Source organism: Eretmochelys imbricata, chromosome 6 (genome assembly GCF_965152235.1).
Source record: "Eretmochelys imbricata isolate rEreImb1 chromosome 6, rEreImb1.hap1, whole genome shotgun sequence".
Classification (NCBI taxonomy): Eukaryota; Metazoa; Chordata; order Testudines; family Cheloniidae; genus Eretmochelys; species Eretmochelys imbricata.
Genome location: NC_135577.1, coordinates 118,418,083 through 118,434,110, shown reverse-complemented (window position 1 = coordinate 118,434,110; position 16,028 = coordinate 118,418,083). Strand labels below are relative to the sequence as shown.

Genomic DNA, 16,028 nt, shown 5'->3' with positions numbered 1-16,028 from the left:
ACTGCTAAACTATTAAAACTGTTAACTATTTACAACTAGGTTGATTGTTTGTAGGATGAAGTCAAAGCTGCAGACACTCCAGATTCCAACCTGGACGAGGTGGTGGTGAGAAGGAAATGAAGAGACGATCAGTCTGTACCACCCTTTATCCCCTCGGTCAAAGACACAAGGTGCATGCGCGGACCATGGACACTACTTTCAAATTCTCTGGCTCAGGCGCACAGTACGCATGCTTACCTCACAGTAGAATACAATAGGGACAATTACTCAAAGAAGCACCAAGTGTTTTTCTAATTTGTTTTTCCAGTTTGTTTATTTTGCTCATTTAACAGCTGTACATAGTTTCATCGTATCTCCTGTATAATCAGGTAGTCAGTTTCCCGGGCTGAGCAAATGACCCACACGAACAGGAGTCAGAAAGAAAAAACATTCTAAATGTTATTCTAAAACCACAAAAATTGGTAGGAAAACTCAGGAGCAGGTGTAGTAGCTGAAACTACTTATAACCCACTGTCTGAAAACAACTTGATTTGAAGCTGAGGATGCTTCTTTAACAAGTACTGAGTGACTGGCATCCAACTAATCAATTTGCTGTCAATTATATTTAAAACAAATAAAATGAGTGAAAGGGTTAGGTTCTGTGTGACCATGTTGTTTTCTTTTCTTTTCTTGCTTCTACTGCCAATATCACCTGACAATCCTTAAGCAGATATTTAAAATTACTTCTTCAAATTTGTATTTTATAGCTACATCTTCTGTACATTTCAATATCTCATAAATGCCTTGGGTAACTTTGCAGTTAGTTAAAGCTATCTCGGGACTTCCATTACAAATCCATATTTAGGTTCAGAGGATCCTAGCTTTGTAGTAACATTTTATTCCTGAAAAAAACACTTTTAAAAAATGAAGTTCAGGAGTACAGGAGTTCTTAGGTGATTTCAAAACAGTCTTTGTGTACTTTTGTAATTTTAGCACTGCAATCTTTCAGGCAATGACTCTGGCACATTGATATTTCTTAACTTGTTGTCACAAACTTTCTAAAATGATGTTAAGATGAATACTGTAGCCAAAATTTGTCGCTATCCATTTTTGGAAAATTGTATGGTTTTATTTATTTTATTTAAACTTGATATTGTGTAAATCCAATCTGATTTTTTCTCTCCAAAAAAACTACAGAGAAAATACACAAAACAAGTTATTTTAAAAAATGTTAATACTAAAGAGTACAGATTTGCAATACATCTGCTGATTCAACCAGCCTTTAAACTTGGGAACATTTGAAATTGGATCTGTATTTTGAGGCCAGGGTCCACTACTAATCATAAGCAAAGCTAATGAAAATGAAGAAATTCACAATTACGGTAAGTCTGACTGCTAGCACCTACACCTAAAAAGGATTCCTCAACAACTGCCTGTGTTTGCTTTGTTTGCCTTGTATATCAAGGGTTTGGAGATTAGCTTTAACCAGGATTAGCTTTATCTACTAGCTCTCTCACTTCTGTTACATTCGTTGAACCCGATTCTGATCCCTTTCCATGTGTATAAACCCAGATTGAAGTCAATGGAATCATTTCAGATTTATACCACGGGAACAGAGTTCAGCATCTGGCTCTCTGGATATATTGTTTGGTAAGTGATTATTTCTCTGATGTTTGACTTAGTTATTTACAACAGATTTCTGCCTGTTCCTGTGCTGTTCAGCAGCCTTTTGGCCAGGACTGCCAGAATAGTCCTGATCTGGGTTTAATTTTGCCTATGCAGGTTAATTTTTTCATTGCACATAATTTGTAATGATAGAAAAGTTCAGGAAGACACCTAGTGCACTATGGACAAATTTTGCATTTAAGAGTCAGGTAGTAAAGGAACATTTTGCTCTAAAAGTCATGTATCACAATAGAGTTTCATTATCCAGTCAATAAAAGGTAGTCTGTTAAGTTATCCTGGTTAAAGCATGAACACTACAGCAAATGTTTTGTGGGGGGTTTATAATTTGCAAAGGGAAGAAGAGGCACCTACCACAGAAATTCATTCAAGGTTTTAAATTTAACCGAAAGTCATTTTTCCCATCCATCTGCCTTTTAAATAGAAACAGTCAGTGTCTCAATCTACATGTTAACCTTCTGAAAACATAAAAAGCCCTACTACAAGCACACCGTAGGATAATGCACAGATAATACAAACATTCATTTTATTCAACTAACAGTGCTTAATCTACCAAGCAAAATCACCATCATTACTTTATTACTTTATAAGCTTGCAAATTTTGCTCAGATAGTGGTAAATTATTTCAGATTAAGTGCCATATAATTTTGTCCATAAAACTGTATCACTGACACCTTCTTTTGCATACACTGTGTTTTAAGTGGTGGGACCTTTTTCTTCAGATCAGCTGAATTCTAAAGGATGTAAAATGCTCACCAAATGACACTCCAAAAACTGCAGGGGAAATGGGCTTTGTACAACATACTCCTTCTGAATAAATCCTCCTATTTCCATTAGCACAAGTGCCAGTTATTCTTCTACTGCAAGTGATATTGATAATCCCTATAAGGCCAGTGATAGCCTCACATGTCAAGTGACCACTAAAACTTCCCCCCTCCCCCAATACAAATTCCAAAAGTTTAGCACGGCTTCAAAATTTAAATCATGCAAAACAGTTAGTTAAAAAACAGACTGATAAACGTAATTTGGGGAGGGGAGAGGAGTGTACACAAACACAAGAGAGAGAACATATATAATACCAGAATACTGGACCACAGCATTAGGTTTTAAATACTATTAATTGCATGAGTTGCAAGCCACAGATCCATGAGTAAGCTATGCTGATCATCCCAAATGAGTGCCTATAAAACCTTTATACCATACCACTAACAACATGTATTCTACCAAAAAAAAAATTGGAAACATTTTCGAGAGTTTTAAAGGAATATTAGTAGTAATGGATTTTATATCGCTTTATCTATAAAGCCAGGCTGCCTTAGTATCATAAATCAACTTTTCAGGTTTTATAGGCAGAGAAAAATTACAACTAAAGCATTTTAGAAAACTGTATAAATGACCTAAAAAGCTTTTCCATATATAATATAATTTTAAAGTCAGATTCCTCCAGATAATCAAGATTAGAAGCAAGTGACCAGCACTTTAGCCACTATTCCTCTGTATGACTACTAGCATGTCAAACCTTCAGCTCAAAGAGGTGCCTTTTTATCCCCTCCCTGCTCCCCCTTTTTTAAAACATATCAGTCTTAAAATTGTTTCCCCCCTCCAGATATGGAATTCCACCCGCCCCCCACAAGATTACACTGGCCCAAACGCCAGGATGGCCAATATTCTTTCCTGGATGGGTATGTCGCAACCCAAAAGTGCTAGAAATGAGTGCTAGACATCACAGTAAAGAGAATACTCCACCAAGTTTTCCAAATAGCATTTATGTTTAGCTTTGGTAGGTCTTAAGATATCATACCTTAACATCAAAATATTATTGTGATGAATGTGCTGCGCAGTCAACACAGAGCAGTGTGATGAATTTACTAAGGGTGAATCTGCTGCTGTTCTCCTGGCTCCTGACTGGATCATGACAGGTCAGCCAGAAAGGGAAGATCAATGGCAGCTGGGAGGATAGCTGGAGACCTGGAGGAACATGCACAAAAGTAGCTGTTCCCTGTGGCTGTTCACGGTCACTGAATGGGCGTACAAAGTTGCCTTCACACAGTTAGGTCTATCTCAGTTTAAGGGTAACAGGACTTATGTACATATTAATGTAAATAAACAAGGTATACTATACCTGACTTCACAACATCAATTTCTCTCCAGCAACTGAAAGTGACCTGTTGCAAGGTTCCAAAATTGACTACTGCTTAGCCAAGGGGAAACACTGTGTACTGAACATCTATTTTAGATAATGTTAAGGGATTCTCTCTTCCTCTAAGGCTCGTACAGCTGGACTCATGGTACTAAGGGAGTTTAATTTTTGCTGGCAAAGTGATGAAAAAAACAGTACATATCTAAGACAGTTTTCCTGTAAAACATGTAGCATATACAAAATACATGCTGGTGTGGTATAGCAAAAAACGTTTATTAGCACTCAGTTGGGATGACCTGCATAATTCACTCATGGATTTGACACTCATGAGCAACATGAGCACCAGCATGTTTTAAAAACCTTTATACTCTATGCCACATCATCATGCATAACGCTTATACAGAAAACTTCTGCGAAGTGTGTGTGCACGGGTATACATTATAGCTGGTGAAGGTAGCAATACCTGACACTTTCCATTGTAAGATCTTGTTTTCTTTTGCTTATAACTGTGCCAAACTTTAACCATTTGTGCTGAAATTTTCCAAGCCAAGCATCTTCCTTAGGCTGAGGTTTCTTAGAAAATTTCAGCAAAAACAATTCTGACACTTCTCAGGAGTATGGGAAAAAATGTTGATTTTCTCATGTTAAAACATTTTTTACAACCATTTTATTGAGAAGCTATAGCACCTCCATGCTTTGGAGAAGGGACTTGAAATTTGGCAAAGGGGTTGTCCTGTTGCCAAGGGTGTGGATTTTTGCTGTCCCTGTGAAAATCTGCTCAAATTTGGCCAAGTTATGAGCCAGTTTGGCAGCCAGACACCTCAAAGATTGTTTGCACTGAACATGCAGGGGCTAAGCAGGACTTTCACCACATTTCCTCCTCCCGGCAGCCAAGGACTGCTGTAATACCAGGCACAGGAACAAAGACGGTTTCTCCTGTGGTCTCAATGTTCCCCTGTTGGCATCCAAGCAGTAAGCAGGAGGAGGAACTAGCTTGATTAGAATGCAGAGAAGTGAGCAGTTAGGCTGGGACATGGAGCTGAGGGTAAGGAAGAAGACTGTGACTCAGACAAGGACATGCCAGTCGACAGCGGAAAATGAAAACCTAGTACTGCTATCAGTTAGTCCCTGATGTCAAGAGGCAGAAGCCTGTGCTGTGGATATAAAGTTCCCAACACTCTGATGAACAATGTGGAAGTCAAAATGGTTCAACATGATGAAATTTGTTTTTTCAGATTTTTCCTTTTAAAATATCACATACAAAAAGCTACATTTAAAAGAATGTTAAAATCAAGTACTCAAAAGTTAGGAAGTGATAGAATTGTGGTTGCCTGTAAACCCGTAATTTGCTCCCCTTGTGTGTATGCATTATGATAGTCTTTAATTACATGATGACAATTGTTTTTTCCTACGGGACCCTCACCCCCCTTCAGTGCACAGGATGAACCAAGCTCAGGGAATGAATCTGCACAGAGAAGGAAGCTGTGGTCTACAGCAGAGGTTCTCAACCGGGGGAACACATACCCCTGGGGGGTATGCAGAGGTCTTCCAGGCGGTACATCAACTAATCTAGATAATTGGCCTAGTTTTACACCAGGCTATATAAAAAGCACTAGTGAAGTCAGTACAAATAAAAATTTCATACAGTGACTTTTATACTGCTCTATATACTATCCACTGAAATGTAAGTACAATATTTATATTCCAGTGGATTTATTTTATAATTGTATAGTAAAAATGAGAAAGTACGCACTTTTCCAGTAATAGTGTACCGTGACACTTTTGTATTTTTATATTTGATTTTTGTAAGGAAGTACTTTTTAAATGAGGTGAAACTTGGGTTATGTGAGGCAAAACAGACTCCTGAAGGGGTACAGTGGTCTGGAAAGGTTGAGAAACACTGGTCCGTAGGACCCCATTCTTCATTTGTTGTAGAAATTGGAAGATGTGCAGTAGGTGAGGAAGGGAACTGCAAGAAGAGAAAGGATTATTTCATAGTTAAGGCATTTGAATGCTGCCCTGAAGAACTGGATTCTATTCCTGCCTTTGCCACGGAGTTCCTATGTGATGCTGGGCACGTCACTTAAACCAAACTTTTCACAAGTGATCACTGACTATCTGAATGCCCAACCTGCACTTGCCTGATTTGCAGAAGTGCTGAGCACTCTGAGCTGCAACTGAAGTCAATGATAACTCTGCTCTGAGCAAATAAAAATGATATAAAATGCTCTGAAAAAAAGTTCTCTGAAAAAAAACAAGCCTTGAGCATCCAAAATTACTGGATACTTTTGACCTTAATCTCTGTCTCAGTTCGTCATTTCTGAAATGGAATACCACCCTTTGGCCTCACAGGAATTTTGTGAAGACAAATTAATTAATGTTTGTGAAGCACTCTGATACTACAGGGATGAGCACCACAGAAACCCCCCCAGGAGAAAATTTATAATTCTATATTCAGAGCAGGGTTTGAATGGTGTACAGTAAATAAGGCATGGGGCTACATATGGAACAATGAGAATAAAACATGATACTGAATAGCTCTTCACTGAGTAAGTACCATCCTTCCTGTGTACTGAATAAGGCAGGGGTCCTGTGAAAAAAAAGTGTGTGATCTTATAATTCTAGACTGTAACATTACGCACATGCATAAGAAGGCCAAATTAACATTGCCCATGCAATATATATTTATAATTACATAAAAAGGTGCGTTAACAAGGGGAAGGTTGCAAAAACAAGCACTCAAATGTTAGGAAATGCCAGGATTAAGTTTCCATATGAAACCTTAACATTCTTTTAATGTAGATTTTGTATCTTTCACATATATAAAATATACATAAAACACACAAATTACACACACACAAATACATATTCCAATGGTATAAAACATACACTCCTACAGAATTCAGACAATCACTACAGTAGTATGTATTTGTGTATAATTTGTGTGTAACAAAAAAAATTAAGTGCATGCATACGGCAATGTAAAATTTATTCATAGTTCTCCAAAACTGTGGGGCTATTACCAGATTCAATAATCACATAATACCAGTATAGAACCAACACCACAAAGTCTATTTCTGAATATCTGTCTTTTGCTTCGGGTGCCAACTTAGTAAGATTTTATAATATTGATCTTAAAGCTTGCAATGAATATTCTTCACTTCATGCTATCTGGTGGTAGTTCGGTACTGATGTTGAAGGCACTTGTGTTAGTTGATAATTTATTAATAAGATTACCACTACCATTGAGAACTCCTAGTGACCTCTTAATTGCAGTTGCTATGAATCTACAAAGCAAGCACTGCAATTTTAATGTTGCTCCTATGCATCACTTTTAGCTACCACAATGCTCAGTTACATGGCAAAAGTGACAAAGTTCCTTAATGATGAAATTTTATTAGATTTAAAGATGGCTTGTATCTTACAAAAAATAAAGACAAACATTCTAAAATTATTCCATTCTGTTTCACTAGGAAAAAAAAGCACAATGAGTTTGTGTCTACTTCATATTCTGAATGCTGAAATTTGAATTGCTCTGGGTATACTTTTCTACATATTTGACACTCACGTTTTGATGACCTAATTTGACTTCACTTAACTGCAAGTGAAAATTTGTGTTTTATTGGTCTTAGAAGTAGTATCCTCTGGTGATGTCGACTAGAAAATACAAACCCAAGGCCACATTTAGTCCGCTTATTCCAGGGTTCATTTTGGCTCCCAATATGTAAGTGGCAGTTGTATGTGGATCTAAAGTGCCCACAGTAAAGAAGAAACTCACCATTCTAACTACTTCGGGGTAAGTCTGCTCTGTCAAACAGCCTCTGCTTATTGTAATGTAGTCCACCAGTTCATTAAGAGTGGAGCGCTTGTATTCTTTCATTTTAAGGTCTGATAGTGTGTCCATGAAGTCAAAAATTACACAGCACTGCTGAAGTTTCTTTAGGAACAGTTCAGGCTGCTCTGAAGATGGAACGTCTATGAAACAAGAAAGGAAATCTTTGTGAGTCTGGCATCTTTTTATATGAAACAGGAATTCTTTTTGAAGAGCAATTTCAAAAGAAAGCAGTGTTCCATACAGTTTTCATAAAACAGTGCTCAACCTAACAATTAAACCCTTTGTAGAAATTTCATGAGTAGTTAGTAGTTGAGATCTTGGATACCGCATGTACCACTATATTTAATTTTTTGCTTTTAAAAAGTAACATTTACCAGATCTCCAAGACTTAGAGGAGAGTATAAACATACCTACATATAAGATCTAATCCTGCAAGCTGCTCAGAAATCAAGTATCACCAATTTCACTGGAAACTGAGGATGCTCAGCACCTCACAGGATCAGAGCCACAGTTAGCTTACACTATAAAGAAGGAAAAAAGTTCTAAAACTTGATATTTCTATCTGCTCGATCTGAATTAATCTTTATATTTCAAAAAGTGCTGTACCATACAGCAATGAATAAATCTATGACTTTCCGAACAAATTTCCACAGTCCCATTAATTTTTATTCCCATGTTGACATTTTCTGTAATAAAATCAATTGTAATTTTGCAGTAGCCAATGAAGCTTTTCTGTTATCGAATCCTGCCAAAGCAGCAGAATATGCTATCCTTTACATATAGTTTATATTTGAACACCCTTCTCCCAAAGTAGAAAAGTATTCTTGGCTGACAAAGTAAGTGTGTATATATATTTGCTGCTTTTCTCTGTTTTGCCAGTCTTACTGGATTAGTCGCTAAGCAAAACTACATGAAATAACAATGGACTCAACAGCACTACCATAAATGTACTCAAATACCTGACAGTTTCTATTTTATTCACAGTGGCAGGTTAGTTACCTTATTAAACATTATTTAAAAAGAATATGTAGTAAAATTAGTTTATCTGATTTTAATGTACACAAGGGGCTAATGATGATAATAGACAAATTATAGAACAGAGCCTTGATATTAAACAGAAAAGATGCCAAGCAACCGAGGAAGCTACCTCCTCACCTTCCACCCCATTTTTTTTTTTTTAAAGAAACTGCAGCTTAGCTCAAGAGGTTTACACAGCAGGATGGACTTAGTGATCTTCAAAGAAATGCTACAAATAAAACATGCAAGCTTATTCTATTCAGCTTTCAGCTAGAAACAGTATAACACTCCATAAATTTGAAACGTATACTGTTTTAATAATCTGCTTTAAAAGATCAACTATATCACACTTTCTTCTCTTAATACAAGTCATATCTTTTACATGGTCCACATTTCTTAAACAGGGATGCACAAATATAAAGGAGGACCAGCATTTGGCCCACTGGTGTGTTTTTTTTGTTTTGTTTTTTAATCTTCAGGGTATTGTGTTGATCAGATTAAAAAATACTTGGAAAACATGGGAAATTGAGAAGTATAGTATATTTTGGAATAAAGCACATTAATTGAAGATTTAAATTAAAATTATATATATCTATGCCTAATTTCATGTTTAAAAAACTTGTAAATTTTACAAAAGTAAATCCTTGCAAAACAAAACAGATTAATCTTGACTCTTCCTCAAATTATTAAAGGCTCAAATTCATATTAATATACTAAAGGACTGCACAATTGTATTTTATTTTGAAGTGTTGAATAAGAGATGCTTCCTAATCCACTACACATTCATTATTTTGCATTGGTATAATCTTAAAACAAACAAACAAACAAACAAAAACAGTGAAGATATTGGATTGCTGTAGAAACAAAAAATACGTAAATATGGCTGACATTCTGCATTAAAATATATAAATCTGACATGGCAAAGCTCAATACCCTCCGCAATTTCTTCCTGTATGTGTAGCGCTTATGGAGCAATTATAGATTCCATCAGACCCTCAACCTCCTTGCTACACAGAATAACCCCTGTCGTGGACAAGCTGAATTGCAGATAGTTGGTTTTATTCCAGATCTCAGATTTTGCCAGGCATTTAGTGAGCTCTGCAATAGCCGTGTCTGAGTCAAAGGAGAAGATGTCAGATAGGTGTCAGCAGTGTACTAATGATACTGCAATTTATATTGTGTTCTAATTCCACACAACACATTCCCAGAGGCTCTGTATAGATGTTGAACAGAAGATGAAACAGATTGGAGTCTTGCAAATCTCCACAAATAAGAACCTTTGAGATGGAGCAGCCAATCACCACCACCTTCTGAAAACTATCGGAAAGCAATGAGCAGAACACCATTTAAAGCTATTCCAGCCATCTTGACAAAGTTACACAGCCGTATCAGCAAGCGCTAAAATCTGATAACAAGTCAAGGGATATCAATAAAGGTATTTGGCCTCTGCCCATTGCACAAGAAGATCAACAACTTCCATTAGTACCACTTCCAGTCTAAAATGTCACCAAATAAGGTCAGGGGCTTCAGGAAGCTAGATACCTGTCATGTTTTCATGTTGCCATTTTCTTGATGATCTTTCAAAAAGGGACCTTCAAGAATAAGACTGGGAGGTGGCTGATTGGAGTTCAGAATTTGCTTCTTTAGTAATGGCCTAACTATAGTGTGTTTGAGGGATTCTGGAACCCAGTCTTCGCTGAGATAGGCACTAACAATCTCTTCCAAAACATAACCTATGGTTCAAATGGGGTAGTTGGTATCTATTGTATTTAGGTGTATTTCAGTATTATTTTCACAACATATATAATGCTTAGTTCTAGCATGTCATCTTTTTCAAAACCTTTTATAATTCACTATGTTTCTTTCCAACTTGCATATTGCATCAGTAAAACCTATATACATACATGTGTGTATCTATTTTTATATAAAATTGTGTATCTGTTTTTTTGTGGATGGGAAGGTAGGGGTATGGGTCTATATTAGGATAGGCGCTGACTCCATAAATGTCTAGCCCTGGAGCACCCATGGAAAAAAATTAGCAGGTCCTTAGCACCCACCAGCAGTAGGGATGTAAATAGGGTTTAAAAATAGTAACCATGTAACCTATTAAACTTCTATCGCTTAAACGGTTAACCATTAAGGAGTTGACATAGGTTAGGAACTAGGAGTGTAGGGGGTGCTGCAGCACCCCCAAGTTTTATATGGGGTCCCGGATGCCAGGGGTTAAAAAGGCACCACAATAATTGTTAATCTCATTCAAAGTTCTCTCAATTAAAATCTTGGGGAGAAAATAAATTATATTTTCCAAAGCAGAAACTACAAAGAATTCTAGATGATTCTATGCAAGACACACTGCATCATAAAACACATTAAAACTCAGTCATTATAGACTTTTTGTAATCAGCACACAAATTATGAAAACTCTTCTCGATCTAGTTCTTCTTTAAGAAGCAAATCATCATTTAAGCAACCAATTAGAAAAGTGATCTATTCCTGGGGAAAACCTGAATGCAACACAGTTTTGAAATTGCTCTTGGCAGTTCTGTTGGGAAGGGAACAATGAACTCTCCAAGGATAAAGGTAACAAAGGAATTTGGGAAGCAGGATGCGCTCAACACAAGAGGAAATGGGTCAGCAGAAATCAACAAATTTATCTTCCATGTTAAAGTTATTTTGTGTTGCCAGTTCCCATTACTTCAGTTCAGTTTTCCATCATGAGAGGTCAGTTTGTTAAAAGACTGCCGTCTGAACAGAGGTCCAAAGATGCTGCTGTATAATCTTTTAATCTTTCTAAGGAATGGACTGGAGAGGAGATGATGAAAGACTTTCAGTGCAAAATAGTATGGGGCAAGGGAACTGTCAGCTTCCCTCTGCTGATAATCTTACAGGCAGCCTCTCTCTACCAATGGACCTCCAAATCCAGTTTACTATTACTGTCACAGTCTACAACACTGAAATGGTGATCGCATATTAATTATTTGCACTGAAAATAAGGTAAAACTACATACAGATTTCTAGTTATGAATAAGAAATTGAAGTTTACTTGGGCTATGTTGGCATGCATAACTACATACCTTATAAAAATCACTACTGCACATCAAAGCAGTAGCAGATTTCTCAAGATACACAGCAATAATCATGTCATAATAAGATCAAAGGGATAGACTAGACCCAATTGATTTTAACTTGTGCTAATAATACCTGCATTTTACCAAGGAAATAAGGAAGATCTGAAAAAGAGCAGGTAAAAGTGAGGAAGAATAAAACATGCCAACTAAGAAAAGAAATAACTTCCTCTATAGTCAAATTGCAATTTCCAGCAGAAATAAAACTTGTAATATTCAGTGTAACTAAATTTAGAGCTCAAAATTTAGTTACACTGAATATTACAAGTTTTATTTATTTGCAGTTATAAAGATTAGGGTACTCACAAAGGTCAGATGTTTGCTATAACAGACTACTATAAAATAACCTCCCTGCAAAACACACTATAAATACAAATCAAGTGGGCGATGCATGCCATTACTAGTATGTTTAAGACACACCAGAAGGTATGGTTTTCTTTTCAGTAAAAAAGAAAAGAAAAAGAAAGAATCATTTCCTTTGGGTGGTTGTGGGAATCCTCACCCTGAAACCTTTAAAGAAAATGACCCTTGAGGGGTGAAGAGCTTGAAGGTTTCCCCTTTAGCTATTTAAAACACGTAACAGAGAATATTCATAAACTTCAGTGAACTTAATTCATCCGGAAATCTGATATGAAAATAATCAGTAACCTGTAACAAAAATCAGTATGAATCACACAGTTATAACCAAATCAAAATAGAGATAATAATAGAAACGCTTGGGCAACCTTATCTGTAGTTCTCATTAGAACTCCCGGAATAGTAACTCTAAAACATTTGAAATATTTCAGTCATGTTAGCTTTTAATTGCTTTTCCTCAAACTAAATAATCCCAATACCAACCTGCATACCCCTTTCCCTTTGTTATTTTTGTTACCCTACACTATATTCTTGTAAATTTAACTATGTCTTTTTTAAAAGAAGGGGATCAAAATTTGACGTTATACTATTATTGTGGACACACCAATGTTTTATAAAATATACTGTAGTACAACACCTTTGTATTTACATAATATGACACTCTTGATACTGAACATATATTTTATGAACAAATTAAAAGTATATTCTTGAGAATTAGGTAGAAGAATGAGTTTGTGCACTAGCTGTTCACTTTCAGAGAGCTGGCTTCAAATCCTTCTTAAGGACACAAATGGAAGTGAATTACGGTGACACTAGTCATCATTTTACAAATTACAAAACCATCACACAATCTGGGACAGATTGGCAGTCTCTACCTAATAGGGGCCTGCGAACAGAACAAAACAAAAGGGTTGCAGATTGCAAATGAAATGTTTGGAACGTGTGCAGTAAAAACTGCAAAATGCCCACCTATACTATGATTGCCCCAAATCAATGCTACCAGACTACTTGTTTTCATTAGTACTAACTTCATCCTCTAAGTGTTTTGAAGGCAGCTATTACTTTCACAACATTCATTATGTGGATTAACTATCTTGTGCATAAACAATAAATATCAGCCCCCTCGCATGGACGGAGTTGAGGTCAGGTCCCATGAATTTTAACCTCTGTAAAGGAGTTAATGTCAATTTTTGTGTATTAATTTGAAAGCCCAGATTCTGAAATAGATGGCTGATTCGTAGGGCTTCACCGAAGGGAACGTGCCCTGAGGAGACAATCGTCCAGGTAAGGATACTCATGATGCCCTGGGAGCGTAAGTAGGCCGCCACTATGGAGAAGACCTTGGAGAATACTCTGGGAGCCAAAGAGAGGCCAAAAGGGAGTATTCTGTACTGGCAGTGGTCTTGGCCTAGTGTGAACCCGAGGTCTCATCTATGACTTGGTATGATAGAAATGTGGAAAGATCAAGGACTGAGAACCAGTCTCCTGGAATAACTGTTGCTAATTGACCATCTTGAATTTCTGAGCCTTGACAAATTTGTTGAGCACTCTGAGGTCTAGAATGGGTCTCCATACTCCCTTTTTCTTCAGTATCAGAAATTAGTGAGAATAGAAGCCTTTGCCTCTTAGATGTGTGGACACTGATTCTATGGCTCCTATGTTGAAGAAATGGCTTCTCTCCTGTTGCAGCAAGCTCTCATGAGAAGGGTCCCTGAAGAAGGTCAGGGGTGTTTTTTGGGAGGAAAGGAGGTGAAATGCACAGAGTACCTATTTCAAATAATCTCCAGCACCTATGCTGTGGTATCTGCAGTGCCTCTGCCACCCACTGGGTCAACTCCTGTTGAGAAGGAACTGTGGAGGGTTTCCCCCACCAGCAGCGCTGGTTTGCCTCGTGCTTTGTGCGGGCTGAACAGACACTGCTACCAAAGGTCTCTGATCAGCAGCACAGGGACGCAGACACACCTACAGTGGAGCACCCATAGAGACACTACTCGAAGAAGAAAGTGAGCTTAAGCCAAGACCAGACTTTAATTTTTAGGCTCAGGCCTGTTGATTCAGCCAGGTATTTTAAATACAGATGAACAGTTTGTCTGGAAGGCAATAATCAAATTCTATTTCTCCAGATCAGGCTGTGGGTCTTCCTGAGCTATAGAACAATTCGATTTTCCTAGACTAGTGATCATAAAGGAAAATTACTCACATGCAATTTTACTTCTCCGAAGATCTCATAAGTTTCTCCCATCCAGTATATTGCACCTTGAATTAAAGACAGGCCATGAATAATCTCTGCCTATGGGTTTTTTGGCCCTCTGAAGCACCAGTAACTGAGCACAAATCACTCCTTGCCCTACACCTCAGAGCCCATTCCAACTGTCAGTGCCTCAGTCCCTAATATAACTTTCTAAATGGACCCCTTCTGACTGAAATCAGCATAAGAGTTCCTTGCAGAAGCTGCATACTAGAATTTAGAAGTTCCTGCTCCAGCTATTCTGCAATGAAACTCATCATTTTCTTATCTCTGCTATATGCTTTTATCATTCTTCTAAACTTTTGCTAAAAGCTTCTTCGAGCCAGTAAAATGTGGTTACTTGGTGACAAGATGCTTCTTCAGGGCCTCCACGATAATTTTGGTTTATGTTCTGTTTTGATTAATCTTTGACTCTACAAAATCAAGTCTCTGCACCTGAAGCTTCAATATTGAAATTTTCTGTAAAGCTATAATGCTTGACTTTGAAACTTGACACAGTGTCAACCTGGGTATTGGTCTTGAGTTACTGTTACTCGTGGGGGAATTCTACACCAAAAAATTAAAAATTCTGTGCACAATATTTTAAAATTCTGCCAAATTCTGCAAACTTTATTTGTTAAAATAACACAATATAGTCACACCAGTTTCAATTATTTTGGTAATTCAAAATATCTGTCAGCAAGTATGTCTGTAACAACACAGACCAAAAACAAAAAGATTCTGGTAATTTTTTTTGACAAATAGATTCCTTACTAGGTACATGAATACAGAACTTTGAGTAATTCATTTAAATTACAATTCAGAACTGTATTTCCTGCACCTGTCAGAAGCAGTGCAAAGGCTTAGGGAAGTCAGGGTAACGGAGGAGCTGAGGGAGAGGCAAGGAGCCTGGAGTGAACCTGGAGGATTGTTGGGTGTGGGTGGCATATCAGAACACTCCCAGGAGAATACTGTTTCAACTCTTGTTAGATACATACTCATACCACTTTGGGGGGGGGGGGGGGAGGCTAATCCTGCAATAGATGATGGATCAGACTCCAACTTTGCCTGAGAACAAAACATGCACAAAGGGCAAATAGTCCTTGTGTTGTAATTTGATAGTAAATATCTCAATTAAGATGTTTCAGAGGGACTGGCAGCTGGAATGGAACAGGTATAATGGGGACAAAGGGTGTTCATGTTCAAACCAGTACCCCAGATGGCCAAAAATAGAGCTGGAGGAGACGAATGTCAAGCAAGTTTGACACCTAGAAACCAACACAGCAAAAAGTACAACTGCCTGTTGACCTAAGATATGACAGTGATGTCAAAGCCTAAATGCCTATCAAGACAAGGCCCAAGTAGGTCTCAAATTGGTAGCAGTTTCACTATGTCTGTCACTTCACATATGTCTTTATACATTAAATGAATTGACTGAGTGCACATGTTGTTTGACAGTCATTTCAGATCACCACAACACATCACAGTAATTTTGTAGTTGCATTCCACTCAGACTGGAGCCAAAAGACAAACTGTAAGTCACACTCTAATTTACACAGTCGATACATTAGTTAGTCCTTGCAGCCATGATCAAGTTATATAAATATACATACCTCTTTTAAGAGTGCAAAAATTGTATTGGGCTTTGACCTTTGCCAGGATTTT

The 16,028-nt window shown here is 37.4% G+C and overlaps 1 protein-coding gene across 6 annotated transcripts in view; it reads right to left on the bottom strand.

Moving 5' to 3' along the window:
* Nucleotides 1–16,028, bottom strand: part of PPP2R5E (protein phosphatase 2 regulatory subunit B'epsilon) — a 111,575-nt gene that overhangs the window by 35,790 nt on the left and 59,757 nt on the right. For all 6 annotated transcript variants that reach the window (XR_013346446.1, XM_077819515.1, XM_077819511.1 and 3 more), the window contains exon 3: nt 7,581–7,777. Coding sequence is in view for 5 of the 6 variants with exons in the window: in XM_077819515.1 (XP_077675641.1) it covers nt 7,581–7,777 (197 nt within the window). In the remaining variant the exon portion in view is untranslated. The remainder of the gene's footprint in view (nt 1–7,580; nt 7,778–16,028) is intronic.